Raw genomic sequence first — 20,431 nt, 5'->3', positions numbered from 1 at the left:
CGGGTATCTTATTAGAAAGTGGGTGCCTTATTCAAAACATTTCAAAGCTACAGACATAACAAAACTTGATCCAATTAAAATGAGAAACACTTCATGTGTGGTATCTTCTATAAATTGTATATTCCCCCCACTCTGACTCAGATCACATGCTTCTTGCAGTGTCTGAACTTTTGAAGGCAACGTGGATGGGATGTGTATTAGAGCCAAAAGATTTAATATCACCAAATCAGCACATTGTTATTCATTAGTGGACCAACTGCAGAGTCAATACACATTTAATCACAGACTGAAGGCAATTAAAACAGGAGGGGGGCCAGTAGTGCTATGTTAATTAAAGTGCCAGGCTCCCATGGGAAGCTCTGAGTCTAAATATCACTACAATCAGGCCCGCGCCATAATCCATGATGAGCTATTGCCATTCACACCCGGGCCGTCGGCCTGTCAGATCCACGTCAGCGCGGACGGGAGGGCAAACCTGCCCGGCGATTAAAAAGTTGTGTATCTGTAATGGCCTTACTAATCCTAAATGACTCGGGGCGTAGCATCCTTCTCGTTAAATTAACTGACGCGCTATTGTCTTTCAGATATGATAAAGTAGTGACGTTGCAGCGAGCTTTAATACAAATCCATCTCTGACAGGCCTCTTGAGAAAACACACACATCTCAGCTCTACATCTGAGAGGCCTTTGCTCCATTTCCTTTTTCCATCAGTCCCTCAGTCAGTCAGCGAGTGAGGGTCATATCTGCTGCCGTCTTATCTGTATTCCAGGCTGATGGGGAAATTCAAGTTTGGGATTACCTCTGACTGCTGACTCGAACCCATCTCAGACACAAGCGCTTTTATTATCCTCATGCTTCAAAGCACCATGGAACAAAATCTCTCCCGAGCGGGAATATCTCGAAAAAACCCTCAGTGTTTCGTATGCATGAGAAATGAAACAGTGGAGAACGTATATCTGGCGTGTATCTTCTCCCTTCCACCAGGCGGGTGTCTCCTTCCTGTATGGACTGAGGGCCCATCCATATGCAGATGGCTAATTTGTAGTGTTTACAGAGGAGCAGAGAGGGGGCCGACAGCTCATGAAGAGGGGCTGAAAAGAGGCTGCCTACGTGTCACCCCAGGAGCCCGGTGGTAAAGCCTGTCCTACCAGAGCAACAACATAAGTGCTCAATCTGTGTTTGCTTACCCGTGGTCACCGATGGCTGAGTCCTGGCCTGGGGCCCGTAAATTGTGCTTTTTTTTTTACAGGCCCTGACAGCTAACAGGCTATTGGGAACAGGGGGCCCAATGACACAGCCACTCAACAGATTAGCACCTCATCAGCCTCCTGCAGCTTCGAACAAATACGCTCCCTTGCCTCCTTTAGGACACAATAGGGCCGCCACCGCTAAACAGCCCCCTGTCAAGAGAGCCCCCCCCCCCCCGCCCTCTTACAGCCACAAAACGTCCTGGTCTGGGCTTTCTCCGGGGGCCACAGCTGCATCAAGGGGTCCTTCCCCATGCAGTCCCCGAGCCCACCCCGACCCCAATTGGCAAGATGTGTGTATTTCAGGTGAGCAAATATTGCCACTTGCCTGAGAGTTCAATGGCCAGCCCTTTTCAGGAGGGGGGTGGTGGGGCGGGGCGGGGGGGGTTGCGTATTGCGACTTGGGTACATGTGGCCCCTCACACAGCAACCGGGTCCAAAGGATGGGTCAGGGGAATTCTCCAGGCACAGCTGGAGTCAACAAATCAAACATACCTATATGGCTCATCTGCATTTTCCCAGACTAGGAAACCATTTCCAGCTTTCATTTCCTCTCTCCTCGGGATTTTTACAACAAAAGGACGTCTACACACTAAATCTATTGTTGAAGTCAGGAGAGGGAACATAAAGACCTCTCAAGGTGGAACAAAACGTTCTTCAGTTGGGAAGTTGGGTTTTTTATTCCATTGGTATTTACTGAAATATACAAAACACTGACACCTGCCAATCCAGCGGCAACAAAGACAGGAACAGGAGCGTACTCCCAAAACACACCAACAGAGCAAACTACAAAACTGTAGTTCAATAAACTCCCATGTGAACCAAACTGTAAGAGTGTCCACAGTCCAGACCAAAGGGCTGTTGATTGGTCCAGACAACATAATAAACACCAACATTTTGTTCTGTGTGAAAGCTCAGTTGGCGACGCAACACTTCAGATACCTAAAGAGCATCACAAACACATATTCCAGAGTCACATTTAACAATACTGCGACAGTACAGATATACACAGAGACATGATGCTCTAACATAGAGTCCATGCTGCTTCAGCCTTATGATGAATAGGAAAAAATGGCTCCATTATTGCATTTTACTGACAATTCAGTGACTTGAGGATCTCATGTAGCTTTAGAAAAAGGTTTGGAAACATTGAAATGATTGAACATGTTTGGTCAGGGTCTGTTGGTCACCAACTCCAGGGGGAAGTTGATCAAACACGGCCGCCATTAGCTGCTAGCTTGAAAGTTGATCTTGTCAACCACGTGGCATGTCTTTGGACACATTTGTCTCCAATACACACACTTGCTTAAGGTGTTTATGCCCTCTGTGGTTGCATTCATTTGTCCCCTGATAGGGAAAATAATATCACGTGCTGTGAGTTTGTTTTAGAGATTGGAGTGTTTCTTGGGACTTGTGCCCTTCATCAAGGACACAGGAAGTACAAATAAAACAGTGTAGGTATGTTGTGGGTTTTAGTGAGTTACAGCCACAGGACTGACAATAAGGGAGCAGAGAGTCTGAAAGTCTAAATGTGTTTGTTACTTTAGTATTTTACACTTGTATCATGAGGATCATTTCAACATTCAGTTTATTTGCATCTGTTTATTGACAATATAATGGAATAGCATGCTGTAAAAATTGAATGATTTTAAAGGGACACACCATGTAGGTAAAAAATGTAAACTCAAAGATATTAGCATGACATTTCCCCAGTTGAATTATCACATTAAGACAATTGTTTTTTGTACTACATGTTTTCGGAAATGTTATGTTCAAATGTGAGGCCTTATCTTTTTAAATATGTGCAATTTGCATACATTTTCGTAACTGAAATTTGAACATTGGATAAATCCATGTTCCAAATTATTTTATAATTTGGGATATCTCTTATCATATGCGTAGTGTCACTCCATAAATCAGAAATATGGCCATCAGTCTTTTAAAAAACTGTTTTCGTCATGATTTTTCGGAATACAATGTTAAGGATATGAATTATGTATGAACCAAACTCTGTAAAATACTTATATAGAACATTGATAGTAACAGGAATGTATGGTGCGTATTTAAGTGCTGGTGAAGCGGGGATGACTCTGAGACATTACAAAAAGGGCCTTCCCGGATTACTTACAATGAGACGTTTACTTTTTATTTTACAAGTTTCTGAAAAAGTATGTTTCAATCTGCAAATGAGGCAATTCATACGACCCAAATAGACAGTGTAGTTCCACCTAACTGACTTTTGGATATTTTCTTTCCACTTGTCAGAGGAACATATGTTACTCTCAAACTTCACTGAAAACAATGGTTTGTGCCTGTAGTGTTTTGCCTCAAGTCCTCAAATGCATCAGTCTATTTACTGGTCAAACAGCATCTTGAGGATTAAAGGCCAGCAGCTGAATGTCACACCAGCTAAAGAGTACAGGCGGGCTTAGGTAAAGGCCGGGGGTCCGCGGCTTGGGGCAACTGTGTATTGGGTCGGGAGATGATGTGCCGAGGACCACCTTGATCCCCCCTGGAAGTCAAACAGAAGTGTGGGTAGCCGTGTCCTGGGAGGCCTTCTCTGCCATCACAGTGATATGGAACCGGCCTAGAAGGCAAACAAGATCTCTCCCCATCCCCCCACCACAAGCTCAGACCAACCTTGTCTGGGTGATGGGTTTTTCCTGTTCTGTTTGTTTGTTTGCTTGTTTGGTCCGGAGCCCATGGATACCCAGCATGGAGTGTAGAGAAGAGGAATGGAAAAGGACGTAGAAGAGAAGGTAAAAAATAGGTGTTTGGGGAAGGGGGGGGGGGGAGACACACAGACCTCCCCTTGAGGTGACGAGAGACCTGCCGAGAAGCTACCGGGCAAAGCTGATCGACAAATATACACAGACCCAGGATCAGGGCAACAAGGACAGATCACTGCCTCTGATCCTTCAGCACATGTTATTTCTGACACGCATCTGACACACAGTCTCAAGACATGTAAATGGTATGAGGACCATGGCTCACTATAAAGGTAATTCATTTGGCTGTATCCACTTTAAAACACCTGTGAGTGAAGCTATTTGTAGCTCATTTTAAAATGGCTACCAATGCTGATGCTTTTTATGTTAAATCAATGATGTTATAACCAAATGATCACTCACTGTTTCAGAGATTTCCCACAAACACTGGGACTCTTCCATTACCATTTCACTACATTCACCTTCAGAGAGTGACACCTTCTGGCAGCACAGAGACATTAGTTTCAGGACAGTGTTAGTGCTCATGCAAATTCTCCAAGGGACATTTCATAAATATATACATGTATGCAACAAACATTGGAGGCTATATCATACATTTTATAATAATACAGACTGTATTAACAACATTTCACCTGTTGCTGAGCCTGAATGTTTTACTTTGTCATTAATATCCTTATGCAGGGATGGAAGAAGTACTCGGATCTTGTACTTAAGTAAAAGTAGAAATACTACAATGTAGAAATACTCTGTACAAGTAAAAGTCCTGTATTCAAAATGTTACTCAAGTAAAAGTACAAAAGTATTGGCATCAAAATATACTAAGTACCAAGAGCAGAAGTACTCATAAAAGTACTGTAAAGTAACTAAAGGTACATAATAAAAGCATGTGAAGTAAAAGTATACGATCAACCTCTGAATTGTAGTGGAGTAGAAGTACAAAGTATCTCAAAATGGTACTTAAGTACAGTACTTGAGTAATTGTACTTAGTTATTTCACACCACTGTCCTTGTGCAATATCAAAACCATAACATCATATTTTATGTGCAATCATGTGTTGATTATCTTAATGTGTCTTATTTTATGAACAATATTTCAAAAGATTCCCTTCAGGTTTTTCAACATATACAAAAATCTGTTGTTGGAAAAGAAATGTGAACTTTTAGTGTTGTACTAAAATACATTATATTAGGAGGTCTTAAAAGCTGTTTGTCCTTCCTGGTTACATACACTAAGGTGGGTAGAAAGAAAGAAAAGAAACAATTCTCAATATAATATAAAAAACAGCACCTACACTTCAAGGAAAAGGTAAAAAATAAAATGAAGTTAAAAGTCGACGTTCTAGCAGGACAGTATTAATGGATGGGCCGAACCCAGCTCTTTAAAGAACTCAATCAGTCCGTTAGATCATTTATAAATGAAAAAAAAAGTATAAAAATCGACCTTCTCTGAAGTTAATCCCTTTCATTTTCATCTGTCTGTGAATATCTGAACACTTACAAAACAAAGTGTTAAGCTCTTGCTCAATGCATTTATCACACTGAACTGTTTTGTGATGTCAAACAAATGCAGTAGGTGCAGAAGGGAGATTTTTACTTTTGAATAATAAAATAGTGTAAAACCTAGATGGATATTTCTAAGCAGAGGGGATTACGGAGAATCAAAATGAATAAAACATATTTTAAATCCATTATAACGTTTGTCAAAACAACCTACTGTTTTTACAATGAAATTCCTAAATTCCCAGGTCAGACAGGAAATGAAATGTCCGACCCCTTAGCGCTTCACTGTTCTCAAATGTGGCCCTTCTAAAAAAGTAATTTAATCTAGACGTGCAATGAATTGTACATTTGTATCTAATGAAGTGGACAGTTTGATAGCCCTTTTTAAATCAAGGCTTTATGATACCATGTATTACTGAAACTATTCCACCTCAGTGCAGCCAGAGGAGGGAGACATTGCCCTTTATTTCGCTGTGATCTCTCTACATCTACAACATCACTATATCTGCATCTCTTTCCACCATGAATCCTTTAATTACTCTAACTCAAGCTGCAGTCAAATATGTGGTATGTTAACGGGGCGCTGGTTCAGGTTTTCTTTAATAACTTCATGTGTGAGGACCAACTCAGTGACTTCAAACAGAGCTGTTGCAGTATATAAATGTGCCCCCCCTCCAGGTTAATGGGGTCATCTGGCCTGCAAAGACCGTCCACATCTTGAATGCATTCAGACTAACAGATGCAGGAGGGCAGTATTGAGTGCCGCCTTAAAGGAAAATCAGTTTAAACCTCTCATCAGTGGCTTTTTGATGATAGCATTGCAATAATGCTAGCCATGATGGCTAACAGTGGACGGATAGGAGAATGGTGGAGGGATTAAGCAGGCTGGAGGGTATTCAGATCCTTAAGTTAAAGTAGTAATACCACATCTAAAAATACTCAATTATTTGTGATTATATTACTATTACAAGTAAAAGCCTTAAGTTTAAAATTGTATTTAAGTGAAAGTACAATAGTTATATCCGGACAATGTACTCGAGCATCAAAAGTAAAAGTACTAATTATACCGAATGGCTTTTTGAAAAGTGTTGCATATTATTATATATTATTATTCTGTTTTTATCACAAACAAATAAATACAAGAGTTTTAAATGTTATTTGTCAATCTGGATTACATTTTGTACTTTGTGTACAACTAAGTAAACTAGTATTATATATATTATACAAACACATTATTCATATTTATGTTTAAAAGAAAGTAGTTACTACAAGTGTCAAATTAATATGGTGCAATAAAAATATATCCCTGTGGCAGAAAATGGAAGTGAAGCACACATAGCTCATAGTTATTCTGAAGTGAATGTACTCAGTTACTTTCCAACACTGGACTCAAGCACAATTCATTTGGTGAATGAATGAAAGTTGTCCTTTCTCTACCCTGAAACAATAGTCACATTCTGAAGAACAGTGCAGGAATAAGACATGTTATTCCTGATACTGGAAGGGGTCTCATGATAAGGATTTCAAAGTGTTCCACGAACCCCCCCCCCCCCCTCTACCACCACCCTCTTTTACTGTGTCATTACTCTCTTGTGGTGAGCGACTGGCTCTGCTAACTGCTCGGTGTGGTGCAACAATCACATCCAGCTGCTGGGAATGGGATTTGACATGTTAGACCACAACACACACACACGCACACGCACACACACACACACACACACAGTGATGCAATATACACTAAACTACAAGTTGTGACTACTTGTGCCGCAGAGTCATGGAAAAACTAAAGCTATTGTTGAAGTCAGGAGAGGGAACATAAAGACCTTTCAAGGTGGAACAAAACTTTCTTCAGTTGGGAAGTTGGGTTTTTTATTCCATTGGTATTTACTGAAATATACAAAACACTGACACCTGCCAATCCAGCGGCAACAAAGACAGGAAGAGGACAACAGGAAAACAGGAACGTATTCCCAAAACACACCAACAGAGCAAACTACAAAACTGTAGTTCAATAAACTCCCATGTGAACCAAACTGTAAGAGTGTCCACAGTCCAGACCAAAGGGCTGTTGATTGGTCCAGACAACATAATAAACACCAACATTTTGTTCTGTGTGAAAGCTCAGTTGGCGACGCAACACTTCAGATACCTAAAGAGCATCACAAACACATATTCCAGAGTCACATTTAACAATACTGCGACAGTACAGATATACACAGAGACATGATGCTCTAACATAGAGTCCATGCTGCTTCAGCCTTATGATGAATAGGAAAAAATGGCTCCATTATTGCATTTTACTGACAATTCAGTGACTTGAGGATTTCGTGTAGCTTTAGAAAAAGGTTTGGAAACATTGAAATGATTGAACATGTTTGGTCAGGGTCTGTTGGTCACCAACTCCAGGGGGAAGTTGATCAAACATGGCCGCCATTAGCTGCTAGCTCGCTGTAAAAATAAATAAAAGCTGCAACGATAAGTCAATCGACGGATTCTTAAACTCAATTTAGTTATTTGTCGTGCAAAATCTGCAGAAAATACAGTTTTTAGCTTCTCATAAATGGAGATGTACTGCTTTACTCTGTTTAATATCATATTAAACAATATTCTTGGTTTTGACTGAAAGAACAAACATTACCTCTGACTTTAAGAAATTAGGATTGACTGTCGGACATTTTCTCGACCACATTTTTTATGGATTTCTGTGGAAAATAATCTGAAGATTCAACTTAATGCTTAGTTGCAGCTCTAAAATAAAGGATGGAGGAGCAGCCAATTGGAGCGAGTTGCATCAACCTCCTGCTGGTTTCAACTTTGCACCTCGATTGGCTTCGCAAAACACCGCAGCAAATATTGCGGTTCAATTGGTAATATAGTGCAAAAATCGACCACAATTATGAAATACATTAAAAAAACATACAAACATGTGATTGTTCCAGTTTCAAGCAAAAGGCCAGTCTCACAAACGGTTGGGAAATGAGAATAAAAAATGTTTTAAATTCTCGGACTGTAAATCCCTTGTGGAAAGTGCACTTTACTCCTGGGGTAAGCGCTGTCAGACCTCTTCTCTCACATAAAGAACAGTCATATTATTACTCCAAAATGTTTTGTACACTAACTAAACTATTACGTTCACCTTGTTTTGCGATTGTTCTTAAAAAAGAAACTAGGAAATCCATGGAATGTTTTTAGATTTTGTGCAAACACTGTTATCTCCACACAGTTTCTCAATGCGTTTCTGTTGCATCTCCACCTGCATACTGCTCGTAGCGGCGCATCATGCTACAAATTCTGTCGGGTTTTTTCCCGCTCTTAAAGCCTCCGGAGAACGATTCTCCACCTGATCGGCTTCCTCTCTGTTTTCACGACAAACAGTCCTGGAGGGAAAACTCTGTCGCTCCCATTGCTTCTTGAAAAAGTCCCTGTGACAAACCTTGTTCATTTTAAACACATGTGGTGTCCTGTGAGCCACTAGGGGTCCTCCTCCATGTCGTCCAGGTTGGGAGCCATGATGAAGTGTTTGGGGTACAGGAGACAGTGCTCGTCGCCGAACTCCTCCCATCGCGTGTCGTCGCTCTCGTGGGTGATGTAGCGCTCGCCTCGCCGCGTCTCAAACTCCCTGAGGTCCAGCCAGGTCTGATAGTCCTGAGGAGAGAGGCAGCAGCTCTTAATCTAAGTGTTCCTGAGTATTTTCCTCCAGAGGTTTGTAAAGACTTCTGTTTATGAACAGTGTGTCTGTGTTTCAGGGATGGACATTCGTTTTTATAAGATTTTATTTCTGTGTATGTTTTTATCTATAGTGTACGGAAGAGGATCAGGGCCAAATGTGAATTTTATTTTTGAATTTTTATTGTATTTTTTATTTCCTTTTTAAGCTTTATTTTAAGCTAAGTTTATTATTATCATAATAATAATACCTTTTATTATTATTATTATTTTTTTTTTTTTTATCAATCATCCAAGGATTAAAACTCCTATTATTATTATTTATCTAATTATATATTTGGGGCTAATCATGCTATAGGTTTTTGAACCTCACATGATTCTGAGGGGGTGTGAAGCAGGAAGTCTAATGTTGCAATGAAGTCAATAACACTATAACTACAGCCGTAGAGACAGCTATATGTGAACTGTTGATACACAAGAAAACATTCAAACGTGACGATTATCAGAAAATATCCTTCTGAAAGTGTAAGTCACGCTGCAACAGCATGAGTGTCTTGTCTGTGTGTTCTGATTCAACTGAGAAGTGTGATATGGGTTAAAGCATCAAAGAGAATAAGGTCAAAAGTCACCTGTAACCAGGGATGGCTGAGACACTTGTCCACGCTGTACCTCTTCCTCATCTTGACTTGGAGGAGATTGTTGATCAGATCTGTGGCTGTGAGGGGAATAGAGAATGTATCAACAAACTGAACTTAGAAGACATATCATCTCATACCAACAGCGTATTTAAGGATGTGAGGGAAAGGACACATTTCATCCGTCTACAGCAAAAGATAACAACATTTGACTGAAGTTAGCTTACGAAACATTAGCATCAACACTTTTGTTTGTTGACCTTTTCATATATATCTCACACTGTATGTGGGAGGAGCTACAGTTGGGGAGGTTTGAGAGTGACTCATTGCAACCGCAGACAGAAAAAAAGTGAGAGCAAAGTTCAGAGGACCCAGACATGTAGGAGGGGAGCTCTGAGGCTAACTGAGTAACACTTTGACACCAATTGAACTACAGCCAAATGACTTAGAGCTACAACAAACAAACCGACACATTTCCTGTCTTCTTCTTACCCTCTGCAGAGATGTCCTTCCATGGCGTTGGGGGGTACATGAAGGCAGCATTCTGGATCTGGTCGTTAATATCCTCGTCCTCGTTGAAAGGGAACGTCCCGCTCAAGCTGACGTACACGATGACTCCCACCGACCACATGTCTAAGGAGCGGTTGTAGCCTTTGCTGCGCAGCACCTCAGGAGCCAGGTAGGCCGGAGTGCCCACCACAGAGCGCCGGAACGACTTCTCACCGATGATACGGGCAAAGCCAAAGTCACACAGCTTTACCTGGGGGAAACAACATGGTCAACATATAGACACGTGTGTATACAGACATACCAAACACATAATGCTGCAAATACTCATATTAGTCATTAATATGCTGTGGATTTTCTAGAGATTAACCGTATGGTCCGTAAAATGTCAAACAACAGTCAAAAAAGGGCTTTCGAATTCTCCAAGTCCAAGGAGCTGTCTTTAAATGTATTGTTTTATCACTTTAATATGATATTTAATAGCAAAAAGCAAGAAATCTCAATATTTAAGAGCTCAGACTATTTTGCAAGACAAATGTATCAATTATCCTAAATGACTTGTGTACATATCTTTCTAACACTTTTATTCTTACATTTCTTTACTTTTACTTTGATTATTACTGTTATTCTTCTGTGAATTCTTATCTTTCCTATCCTGTGTTTACCCTTATTGCTGTTGCTGATAAGACACCTGAATCTCCCTTTGAGGATCAAGAAAGGTTTACCTTATCAAAAGTAATTATATTATATGGCAATCTCCGACTAATGGTGGATGCCCTACACACATATATGCACAAAACACTTTTTTTGTACCTGAGGAAAGGGCTCTGCGGAGGCCAGTAGTACGTTCTCAGGCTTCAAGTCACAGTGAACAATATTTTTGAAGTGCAGATGTCTCAGGGCCACCAGGATCTGTTGTAGGCAGAAGAGAAACAAGAACAGATTTAGCTTTAAAAAAAAAATCCAGATGCCAATAATATAAACATTGTGGTCTAAATGTTTTAATGCATGGAGTGTGTGGTATAAACAGGGTAATGTTTGTATAATGCTGCCATATGGAAAAATAGCAGTGTAAGCATACAAATGCCCTAAAATACTCCGTCCTGACCAGCGCCTTCACAATGAAGACACATGATCTCATCTCATCATCGCATGGCCCTGTCCCAGACACCGCAGTGCGCCTGGCCCCCCCTGTCCTGACCCTGACGTTGACAGAAGTCCTCCCCGGGCCACATCAGAGCCGGGCCCCCGCCGCAGCTAATGGGCCCGTCGCTAATGGCCCCTGCTCCTGTTTTGGGACCCGCGGAGAGCCAGGGGCCTGCTGCTCTTCTAATCAGGCCGCAAAGCCACCGGAGCCCTGCAGGCTGTAATCCACGGTCTGGGGAGGGGGCCGTAATGCCATGCAGAGACCAATCCCGTAAACAATTCACCCCACCCCCCCCCCACAATCAGCGCACCACAAGAATAAACAGGCACTGGAGCTGCAGCAGGGGGCTAACACACCCCCCCCCCAAAAAAACAGAAGGGAGGAAAGTTATGAGACAATAGGAAACAGAAGCAAGAAGTAACGGACGAGGGTATAAAGCGTTGATAGACACATTCTTTAGAGTTGATTTTTGATCAGCTGCTTCCAAAGATTAACATCAAGCTAAAGAGCACTGAAGATTTGAGGGGTGATAAAAAGACAAAAGAGAAGTGGGGTTAAGAGAGGGTGAATGCATTGCAACACTGACCTGCGTGACGAGGAACTTGGTGACGCGTTCCGGCAGTTTGCTCTTCTCGCTGGACAAAATCATCTCCAGCATGTCGCCGTGCAGCTTCTCCATGACGACGAACACCCGCTCCGGCGTCTCGAACATGCACTCCAAGTTCACGATACCCGGGTGGTGCAGATTCTAAAAGAATGCACAAAAGACATGAGATCTATACCGGATATTGAGAGTATAACAGTTAAGACAATTGACGCTAGTATTTGATTTCATTGTGTGCTTGATGGATGCTGGTTATTACCTGTAATATGGCCACCTCATTCCGTAGCTGGCTCTCCTGCTTAGTAGGAAATCTCATCTTGTCAATAACCTTGATGGCCACATCTCTGCCGCTTTTTCTGTGTTTGCCTAAAATATAATGGGAAAATGAATAACTTTCAAAATCAAACAAATGTAATTCAGTTCACAGTCAAATCTGAGTGGTACGGGGCGGTGTGTAGCTCAACTGGTAAAGTAAATTCAAAGGGAAACACACCTCCATACACGATGCCAAACTGGCCAGATCCCAGCACCTCATCAGAGAATATTTGGTACACTGAAGCGATATCCTACAAAGAGAACATTTGCATTGTTACTGTTTTTCATCGCATGATTACATCATCAAAAGCCCGTAAGAAAAACCTCTCTTCCAAAAAAAAGTTTTCTGGCATTGCCACGTTTAACTTTCACATAATGCAGAAGTGGAACTGAAACGATATCCCTTTACCAAAATAAAATGGGACAGCAGCTTCCCCAATTATGCAGCATAAAAGCTTCCACTTGGACATTTTGGTAAAGAAACAATTACTCATTTTGACCACAACAGATACTTTAATAGCTCATGAATGCGTGCATGTGCAGCCTTTGCGGGAAAGTTATGCAACAGCGTCTATCAGAGAAAAAAGAACTCACCACATTCTCCTGGACCTGGCAGTTAGACACAGATATGCTGATGGACAGCTCTTCTGGAGAGGAAACACACGATGGTTCAGGATTCAATAAGTTTACCAAAAGCAAAAGCATCCATCTCGAATTGTAGTCGGAGAGATATTGCTCAAATACTAGCATTTTTTACTTTTAGGCTTATCGCAGCTGCATGCAATAAGTCACAGCCGCGCATAATGAAGCATTTTACTACACAATAAATTGGCTATAAAATGGATCTGGGAAGCTATGTGTGACTGAGTGGTCCAAGTATGCGATGCATTTTCATAACTGGGAATTTAAACCGCCGCAGGGGCTAATTCTGCATACTAGCCAGTGAAGAGAAGAGCAAGTAGAAAACAAGATGTTGTGATCATTAAGCTAGTGCTACACCCAACACATGTCATTTTAATGGATATTTGATTGAGGAATTACCACATAATGACACAAATATTTGCAGATTAAAATATTTTATTTGCCTGTTCGTCTACTATAATGTAATAATTCCAGACTACAGTGATACAGGCTTAATCTCAAGTCATTTCATTTGTCTAAATGTCATCTTGAAACAGTGACTTGCTTTGAGGCATCACTTCCTTTAACCTATAGACACTAATAAAGGGTTTCCCCGCTGATTGAATGCTGAAGCCAGCTACCTTGTTGTTTTTTTGACCACTAAAGCCAACATAGTGTAAAGAGGGACCTTCTTTCTAATTGAGACAACATTCAAATCTTAACCACACATAACAAGCAAAAGGCAGACTTTCTTTTGTTGTGGCCCTAGAAGTTACCTACTTAGTTTCGGGTTGAGTAACAACAAAATGTGACAGGGGAAATGTTTGTCTGATACAAGGCACACAGTTAAACATTGACAGAATTCCTTACTAATGTATTTTACTATCTGTGAAGTCTCAGATAAAAGCTCTTCTTGTTTATTGTATGTAAAAAAAACGAAATTGCTTCAGCCAGAGGCCGCTAAAATAAACAAGAAGACCCTTTATCTGTGAGATTTAGAGCCGTGTGCAATTCTAATTCCTATAAACTTCAAAATCACTCAAAGTCATCATCATTTTTGTACTTTCAAATCTCTAATAATTTTTGAATTTATATATTTTTGACAAACTATACTGTTGATTATGGATTATTGTTATCCCATGATGGACTGTTATTAACTGAAAAGGTTAAATACAAAATTATAAACTTGAATAATTCTTAGCACCACACATCTTCACCTAAAAAATTAATGTTTAATACAATTGGTTGCCTGAATTCCCCCAAAATGTGCATTTTAAAGAGAAAAATAAGCAATATTTTTCTACTTCCTTGTTCTATTTTAAGTTGTTTTCCCATCTCCTCTACTCACTATGATCTTTGCCCTGTCCCGCGGCGCTGGCCACGCTGGGCTGGGGGGTGACGGGCATCAGGGCCTGTCTGATGGCCTTCTCCCAGCCCTGAGCCACGTCCATGCCGACCCCCGAGGCGGCCAGCGCGGGGCTGTGGTAGAGGCTGCAGTTGTTCTCCCCCACGTAGTACACCATGGTGGCTGTGATGACCTCGAAGCAGTGAGGGTTGCTGCCCTGGGCCAGGTTACTGTAGTCTCTGCACTGCTCCACCTGCAGGATCTCCGACAGAGGGATTTCCTGAGGGAGGGAGGAGGGACACAAATCACAACTAGTAAGCGATCATACAAAAAACAAAATATTATATTAGGATTCTCTCAAATAAATAAGGTCCCGAAAAAGTGTTATCAGTACAATCAACCAATAAACCTGCGGCATTAACAATTCATTGGTACAAAAAGCAACACCCTTCTACAATACAAAACAGTGTAAAGGAGTCCAACAGCAGATGCCCAACCATATATCTACATCAGTTTCAGCATTAATTATAAATATTAAAACAAAACAGAAATAGCAAATTCAAAAATGAGATCTTTCTGAAAAACGAATAAAAAAATGGATTTACAGAAAAGTTACTGCCAAAAAAAAGTTTCCTCAGACTTTAAAACAATTCAGTAAATATTTTTAACAAAATTACAACGGTCGTTATCTCAATTAAAGAAGAAAACTGAAAAACAATTAAAGCAGAAAAATAACGCACTACTGCTGCAAAGACATGACATAAACTAAAATACAGGAAGTAACACTCACACACTCAAAGTCTCCACAGTGTTGATAGAGTTAAATAGTCCCAGCTCTAACTTTCTCCTTCACTCTCCTCTCTCTTATGAGCACATACAGAAAAGAACAGTTGCTGCACACTTTAAAAGTCCCCCCCCCCCCTTCCTCTTCCTCTCCTTCAAACTCACTGTCAAATCAAAGAGAGGAGGGAGGGTCGAAACATTTAAAAACACAGAGACGTCTCAGCCAATGGGGGGCTCAGAGAGGCACACGCTGTCCCCTCCGCGTGGCTCACCACAGAGTATCAGATGAAGTGCTTGTGGTTAGCGGGGCCGGGTCACGTGAGCGGGGGCCCTGCGGCGGCTCAAGTGCTCTGGTTCCCTGATTACAAGGCAGGGCCAGCCAGGGGCCCCATCTGAGCACGAGCCGCTGGCGCTACCGCTAGCCACGGAGACGAAAGACACGGCAACTACCGTTCCTCTGCGGGGTAGTGTGTGTGTGTGTGGGGGGGGGGGGGGGGGGGGGGTCGTTTTGAGTGTGACAGGACTCAATCTGGCAGAGACAGAGAGAAGCCCCCTCACCCCATAAAAGGGTTCTTCAGAGAAAGCCACAAGTACAGGGGTCTCATCTTCAAACGGGGAGCGGTTATGGCTTCCAAATGGAGAAAATGGCTGCCATGCCTGGCAAGCAAGCCACCACGCGACCACCACTAATCAGATCGGAGGTATAAAGGAAAAGAGGAGAGGGGCGGACAGCGGCCACACACTGATGAGCAGCAGGCTACAAAAACTTCAGAGGAGTTGAGGGGTTTATGCCCGGGACAGACGACTTCCAGGGCGCACGCCGAGCATATGGAGAATCTGTGGTTTTCGGAAGAAGAGACCCCCAGAAAGAAGCTTTTTCTACTTCATCTTATCTATCATTGGATACAACTCTGCAGCAAGGAACAAAAACTATGAAGCATGAAAACAAGGCATTTACAGCTAGCCTTCAATTAGCCCCCTGAAGGTCTTAAACGTAGCAGAGTTGATCATAAAGAACCACATAAATCTGCCAGCGAACACACCCTGAGGAGTCGCTCCCCAATGAGGTTTCCTCTCCAAGGCTTTAGGGGCAGGCGTGCGACAGAAACATTTGAAGAGAATTCCGTTTTTTCAAGGGAGTTAGTGTGACAGATGTCGACAGCTGTGCATAAAACCACCTGTTTGACACACACTCATAAGTGAACTATCGCACTGGAAACTCTGCGTCCTACACTCCGTCCCACTGTGAGTCTGACCACAGATCAAGGAGGTGTCGAATTCTCAAAACACACAAAGGCGACACGAACAATAGAAATGATTACATCCCCCACCCTGCACTCACAGCCACCGACACACATGTGGAAGTCTTTACCTTGCAGTTGCCTCCCTCAGTCCTCAGTGTGTAATTACCTGCTATTAAGCCCCTGCGGCGGTGTAATGACTGACTTCGGTGCTGGCGCTGAGCGGGCAAGTGTCACACACTGTCCACAATGGGCTTTACATATCGAAATTACAGTGTTTTACTCACAGCCACCACTTGAATAAAAAAAGATTACAACTTCTCTCTAAAACTTATTGTTCTAGAATAATTATGCATCAAAATTCTTCTGTAAATCCACTTACAGTAAACTTGGGGATCCCTATGGTTAAATTGTTGAATATCTATCAAAACCCCTTCAAATGTCCCCATCTCATTTGATACGCTTTAGCTAAAGACAGAGACTGTTGGTGATTTGACACTTTTGCTTCAGGCAGGGAAGAGACCGGGCTGCAGGGTGTAAAACCACAGGGGAAATTTCAACTGACCTCAGGGTAGTTTACAGTTGCAACACGGCAGCCCTCAAGCTGAGTCACACAGCGACCACTGCTTACTGTAGGTTGGATTTACATACCCCTCATGAGTGTGACAGACGATATTCAAACACAGATATGGAAATGCATCACTCTTATACCTTTACTTTATGTAAAAATATGAGCTTGAACTCTGAGCAAAATGCATCTGTTAATGAAATAGTTTTTTTTAAAGTGTTTCTTTAAATAGAAAAATATCCAAATCGCAATAATATAATATCTGAATTTAGTATTGTGGTGCTGGAAAAAGAAATCCCAGCATACAAACCATAATCTATAGACTTAAAAATAGTTGTTTTGTACAGATTCTCTTTTATATATATATATGTTTTAATGATAATGTGAGTTTTCTTACAGCAATGGTAATTCCCTGTAATATCGAAAAGTCATATCGCAATTGCAATATCAGTAAATATATTCGTAATTAGTTATTTTTTCCAAATCGTGCAACCCTAAATGGTACACTTCTGTGGAGCTATAAAAGATTATTCATTTAATTACTTCGCATTAAGCTGCCCAATTTTTGACAGTTTAATAAATCCTTCTGTGTGTTTGATGTGGATGGCGACATATTTTCCAAGAACATGGCAGAGATGATAGTTTTCTGCTTACTTTGTAGAACTTGGCTCCGGTGTCGTTCTGGAAAAGACTCAGACTCTTGCCTTCCAGCCTCCAGTAATGTCTCTTCCTCTGTTCAAGGGAGACACAAAGTTAATCCAAACGACAAAACCTGCATCACCTACCGATAATAACCATACTTTTAAAATTCAGTTTCATGAGGAAAATACCTTCTGTGCTGAATTCAACACATGTGAACAGCTTTGGAGAAGGAGTTTTCCCCAGCATACAGGCTAAGCACAGCCCATTTCAGACTGGGCTCCTTTGTTGGGCTTTTGGGGGCTATCAGTCTTACCAGGTTGTCCCTGCTCGTATAATGAACCATCCAGCCCTCCTTCACCACAGTGGAGCTCCGCCTCTTGGTGTGTTTGATGGACTGGACCACCCGCATCAGAGGGATGTTGCTGCTAGTGGAAGGGCTAGACACACACGCAGAAAAAAAAATGAACAATTTCATGAATCAATAATGTCAATTACTCGTTGTTAAACATACTGAAACAGTAACCGGTTACATTTTAATTGACTTGTAGCCAGCTCATGAAACTTTTATATTTGCTTTTCTAAGCACCCAGCGTCTGGTAGGTCGTTTCCTGACAGAAATCCTGCACAGGAAGTGATGCATTTTATGTTTGCAGCACTACTGGAAACATAAAACGCAAGCTGCCGGTGTAGAATAAACATAGGAATTGGGCAGTTAGACCTGGTGGTTTAAAACATAACCGCAAAGTCTCCGGTTCGAATCAGGCTGCTGACCTTGGATGAATTTCTTCCCTTGTTTCCTGTCAAATTTTATTGAGCTGTTTAATAATGGCAAAATGCCAATATATACTGTATATGACCTGAGGCTCTAGCTAGCTACTTAGCCTCATTTGGCGATGGTTAGCAGAAGGTTAGCAACATTATGTCTCAATCTCTGAAATGCTTCACCAATCTCTTTACGGTTTTCTCTGCACGATTTTTCGCCGTTCAATCAGATTGCCCTATAAAAAGTGACATCACATCCGTCTCAGATTAGACCAAACAACACTCTCTCTGTGATTGGCCATGGTCTCACATCACAGGCTGGATTCTCAGAGCCTCGAGGAGATGCAGAAAGATAGTTTTCTCTCAGACCGCTTGTATTACAATAAGCGTGCGTGGTTTTATTTTGCCCATTGATGCCCAAAAAAAAAAAAACTGCCTACCCTATCTTTAAATCTTCCTACCTAATAGTCTTGATGGGCTCCTCGTCCTTCTCTATATCCAATAAGGGAGAGTCCATGTCGAACATCCTCTCGTCCGGGGTGGAGGGTTCCTCTGGGTCGTCCAGTCCTCTGCCCCCGTCCATATCCCCACTGTCCACCTCCATAGTGTCCATGGTGGTGTCCGAGTCCGGGCCGGGGCTGGCTGGCTCTACACGTTAAATATGGCAACATTTGAAATTGCAAATAATGAAGATATACCCCTATGACTTTGAACTTAGATGTTGAAATTACCTCCATTGAAGTCCACCTCCCCCAAACAGTCTCTAGGTACCTTTGACGCACATCGCTTATGGCAGTTGAACCTGCAGTCTGGCAGATGAAATACAAAAAATGACTCAAACATATGATATTTATGGAGAAGCCTCACCAAAATGCACCGAATTCTCTACATGTATATACCTTTACATTGCATGCCCTGGCGAAAGAGACCCTTGAGCAGGCGCTTGCAGTACTGGCAGATAGTGGGACGGGTGTAGGTGTGAATGGCGAACGTGTGCGGCACTTTAACCCGTCCCAGCACCATCTTCTCCATCCAGATAGGCCGGCCGCTCCACGACAGGATCCGCTTGCCCGCCTCCTGATGGGACCTCTGCTGCTGGGGTTGGAAGGATGGGGGAAAAAATGTAGGGATGATGGCCAAAAATTAAAAACCATATGCAGGAAGGAAAAGTGGAAGAAAAGGCTCAGAGGGAGAATTCAAGTGATAGGGAAAGAAAGAGTGAATGATGACATGGCAGTTGAAGAAGAGAAGGAAATGAATGGAAAGAGGAATCTGTCATATCGAGTTAGCATGACTCAGCGTAGTTAGCATGATCCCAGTGGTGGAAAATTGTTATTAGATTTGTCAGGTTTTACCACATTTGGTTCTGATTTTATGTGACTAAATCATCAAGCTGGAAGTTCCTGACAGAAATGGTTACTGTAGGAAGCTTTCTTCATTTTCATGATACATAAACTTAAAAATGTAATGTCATTAGCGTAATTACATTTCCTGATGACCCATGGTGAGGACACGGACAACAGAGGAATATTTCAGTGCGGGATTATGCAAACACTGTTTCATAAGGCCTCGCTGAGGATCACTTCACAGACCGCTGTGCAACTCAATTAATTGTTCTACAACCGAGCACAGGAGATTCCAGCATGCAAAAGAGGCGCATTTGATAAGTTTAGACACGTTTATCAGATGAAACAAAGCTTGTGAGCAGCATGTGGATTGACTGCTTCACATTCTTGGCCAGTTTGCATGGCTCCGTGTCTGGTTTAGGATGTTTTAACTCCAGCCAGCTCATTTTATATGTGAGGATAATAAAAATCATCACCTCGTTCCCCTGTCAGTCAGAGAATAAGCAGATACTCATTCCAACTTTGTACAGTCCTCTTTAAAGACTGTTCTATCCAAACATATGACAAGCAACCGCCATTCAGAACTCACCTCGTCCAGGACGACCACGGTGTTTTCAACAGGTGGGGGTCGGGGCAGGGAGAGGGAGGGTCCGGGCAGGGAGACATTGGACAATCTCCTCTTCCTGACACCCGTACAGTTATTTGGGATCTTAAAGGCACAGCGCTTGTGGTAATTTAGCCCACATCCTTCAAACACAAAAACACAACAGTCA

General features: G+C 42.0%; 1 protein-coding gene across 3 annotated transcripts in view; it reads right to left on the bottom strand.

Moving 5' to 3' along the window:
• Positions 1-7,328: 7,328 nt before the first annotated feature.
• prkd3 (protein kinase D3) overlaps positions 7,329-20,431 on the bottom strand; it is a 37,458-nt gene continuing 24,355 nt past the window's right edge. The window contains exons 5-19 of one of the 3 annotated variants that reach the window (XM_034123714.1): positions 20,248-20,405; positions 19,212-19,407; positions 19,044-19,121; positions 18,774-18,960; positions 17,864-17,987; positions 17,563-17,640; positions 14,320-14,596; positions 12,945-12,994; positions 12,529-12,601; positions 12,295-12,401; positions 12,018-12,179; positions 11,098-11,196; positions 10,270-10,537; positions 9,772-9,857; positions 7,329-9,121 (exon numbers count right to left, since the gene is read on the bottom strand). In XM_034123714.1, the coding sequence (XP_033979605.1) occupies positions 8,948-9,121; positions 9,772-9,857; positions 10,270-10,537; positions 11,098-11,196; positions 12,018-12,179; positions 12,295-12,401; positions 12,529-12,601; positions 12,945-12,994; positions 14,320-14,596; positions 17,563-17,640; positions 17,864-17,987; positions 18,774-18,960; positions 19,044-19,121; positions 19,212-19,407; positions 20,248-20,405 (2,117 nt within the window). In that variant the 3' untranslated portion in view covers positions 7,329-8,947. Of the gene's footprint in view, positions 9,122-9,771; positions 9,858-10,269; positions 10,538-11,097; positions 11,197-12,017; positions 12,180-12,294; positions 12,402-12,528; positions 12,602-12,944; positions 12,998-14,319; positions 14,597-17,562; positions 17,641-17,863; positions 17,988-18,773; positions 18,961-19,043; positions 19,122-19,211; positions 19,408-20,247; positions 20,406-20,431 lie in introns of all 3 variants that reach the window. The other 2 variants (XM_034123707.1, XM_034123701.1) reach the window with 2 other exon arrangements.

Source organism: Trematomus bernacchii, unplaced genomic scaffold (assembly GCF_902827165.1).
Source record: "Trematomus bernacchii unplaced genomic scaffold, fTreBer1.1, whole genome shotgun sequence".
NCBI lineage: Eukaryota > Metazoa > Chordata > Actinopteri > Perciformes > Nototheniidae > Trematomus > Trematomus bernacchii.
The sequence above is the reverse complement of the archived record's forward strand: the minus strand, read 5'-3'. Positions and strand labels throughout refer to the sequence as shown.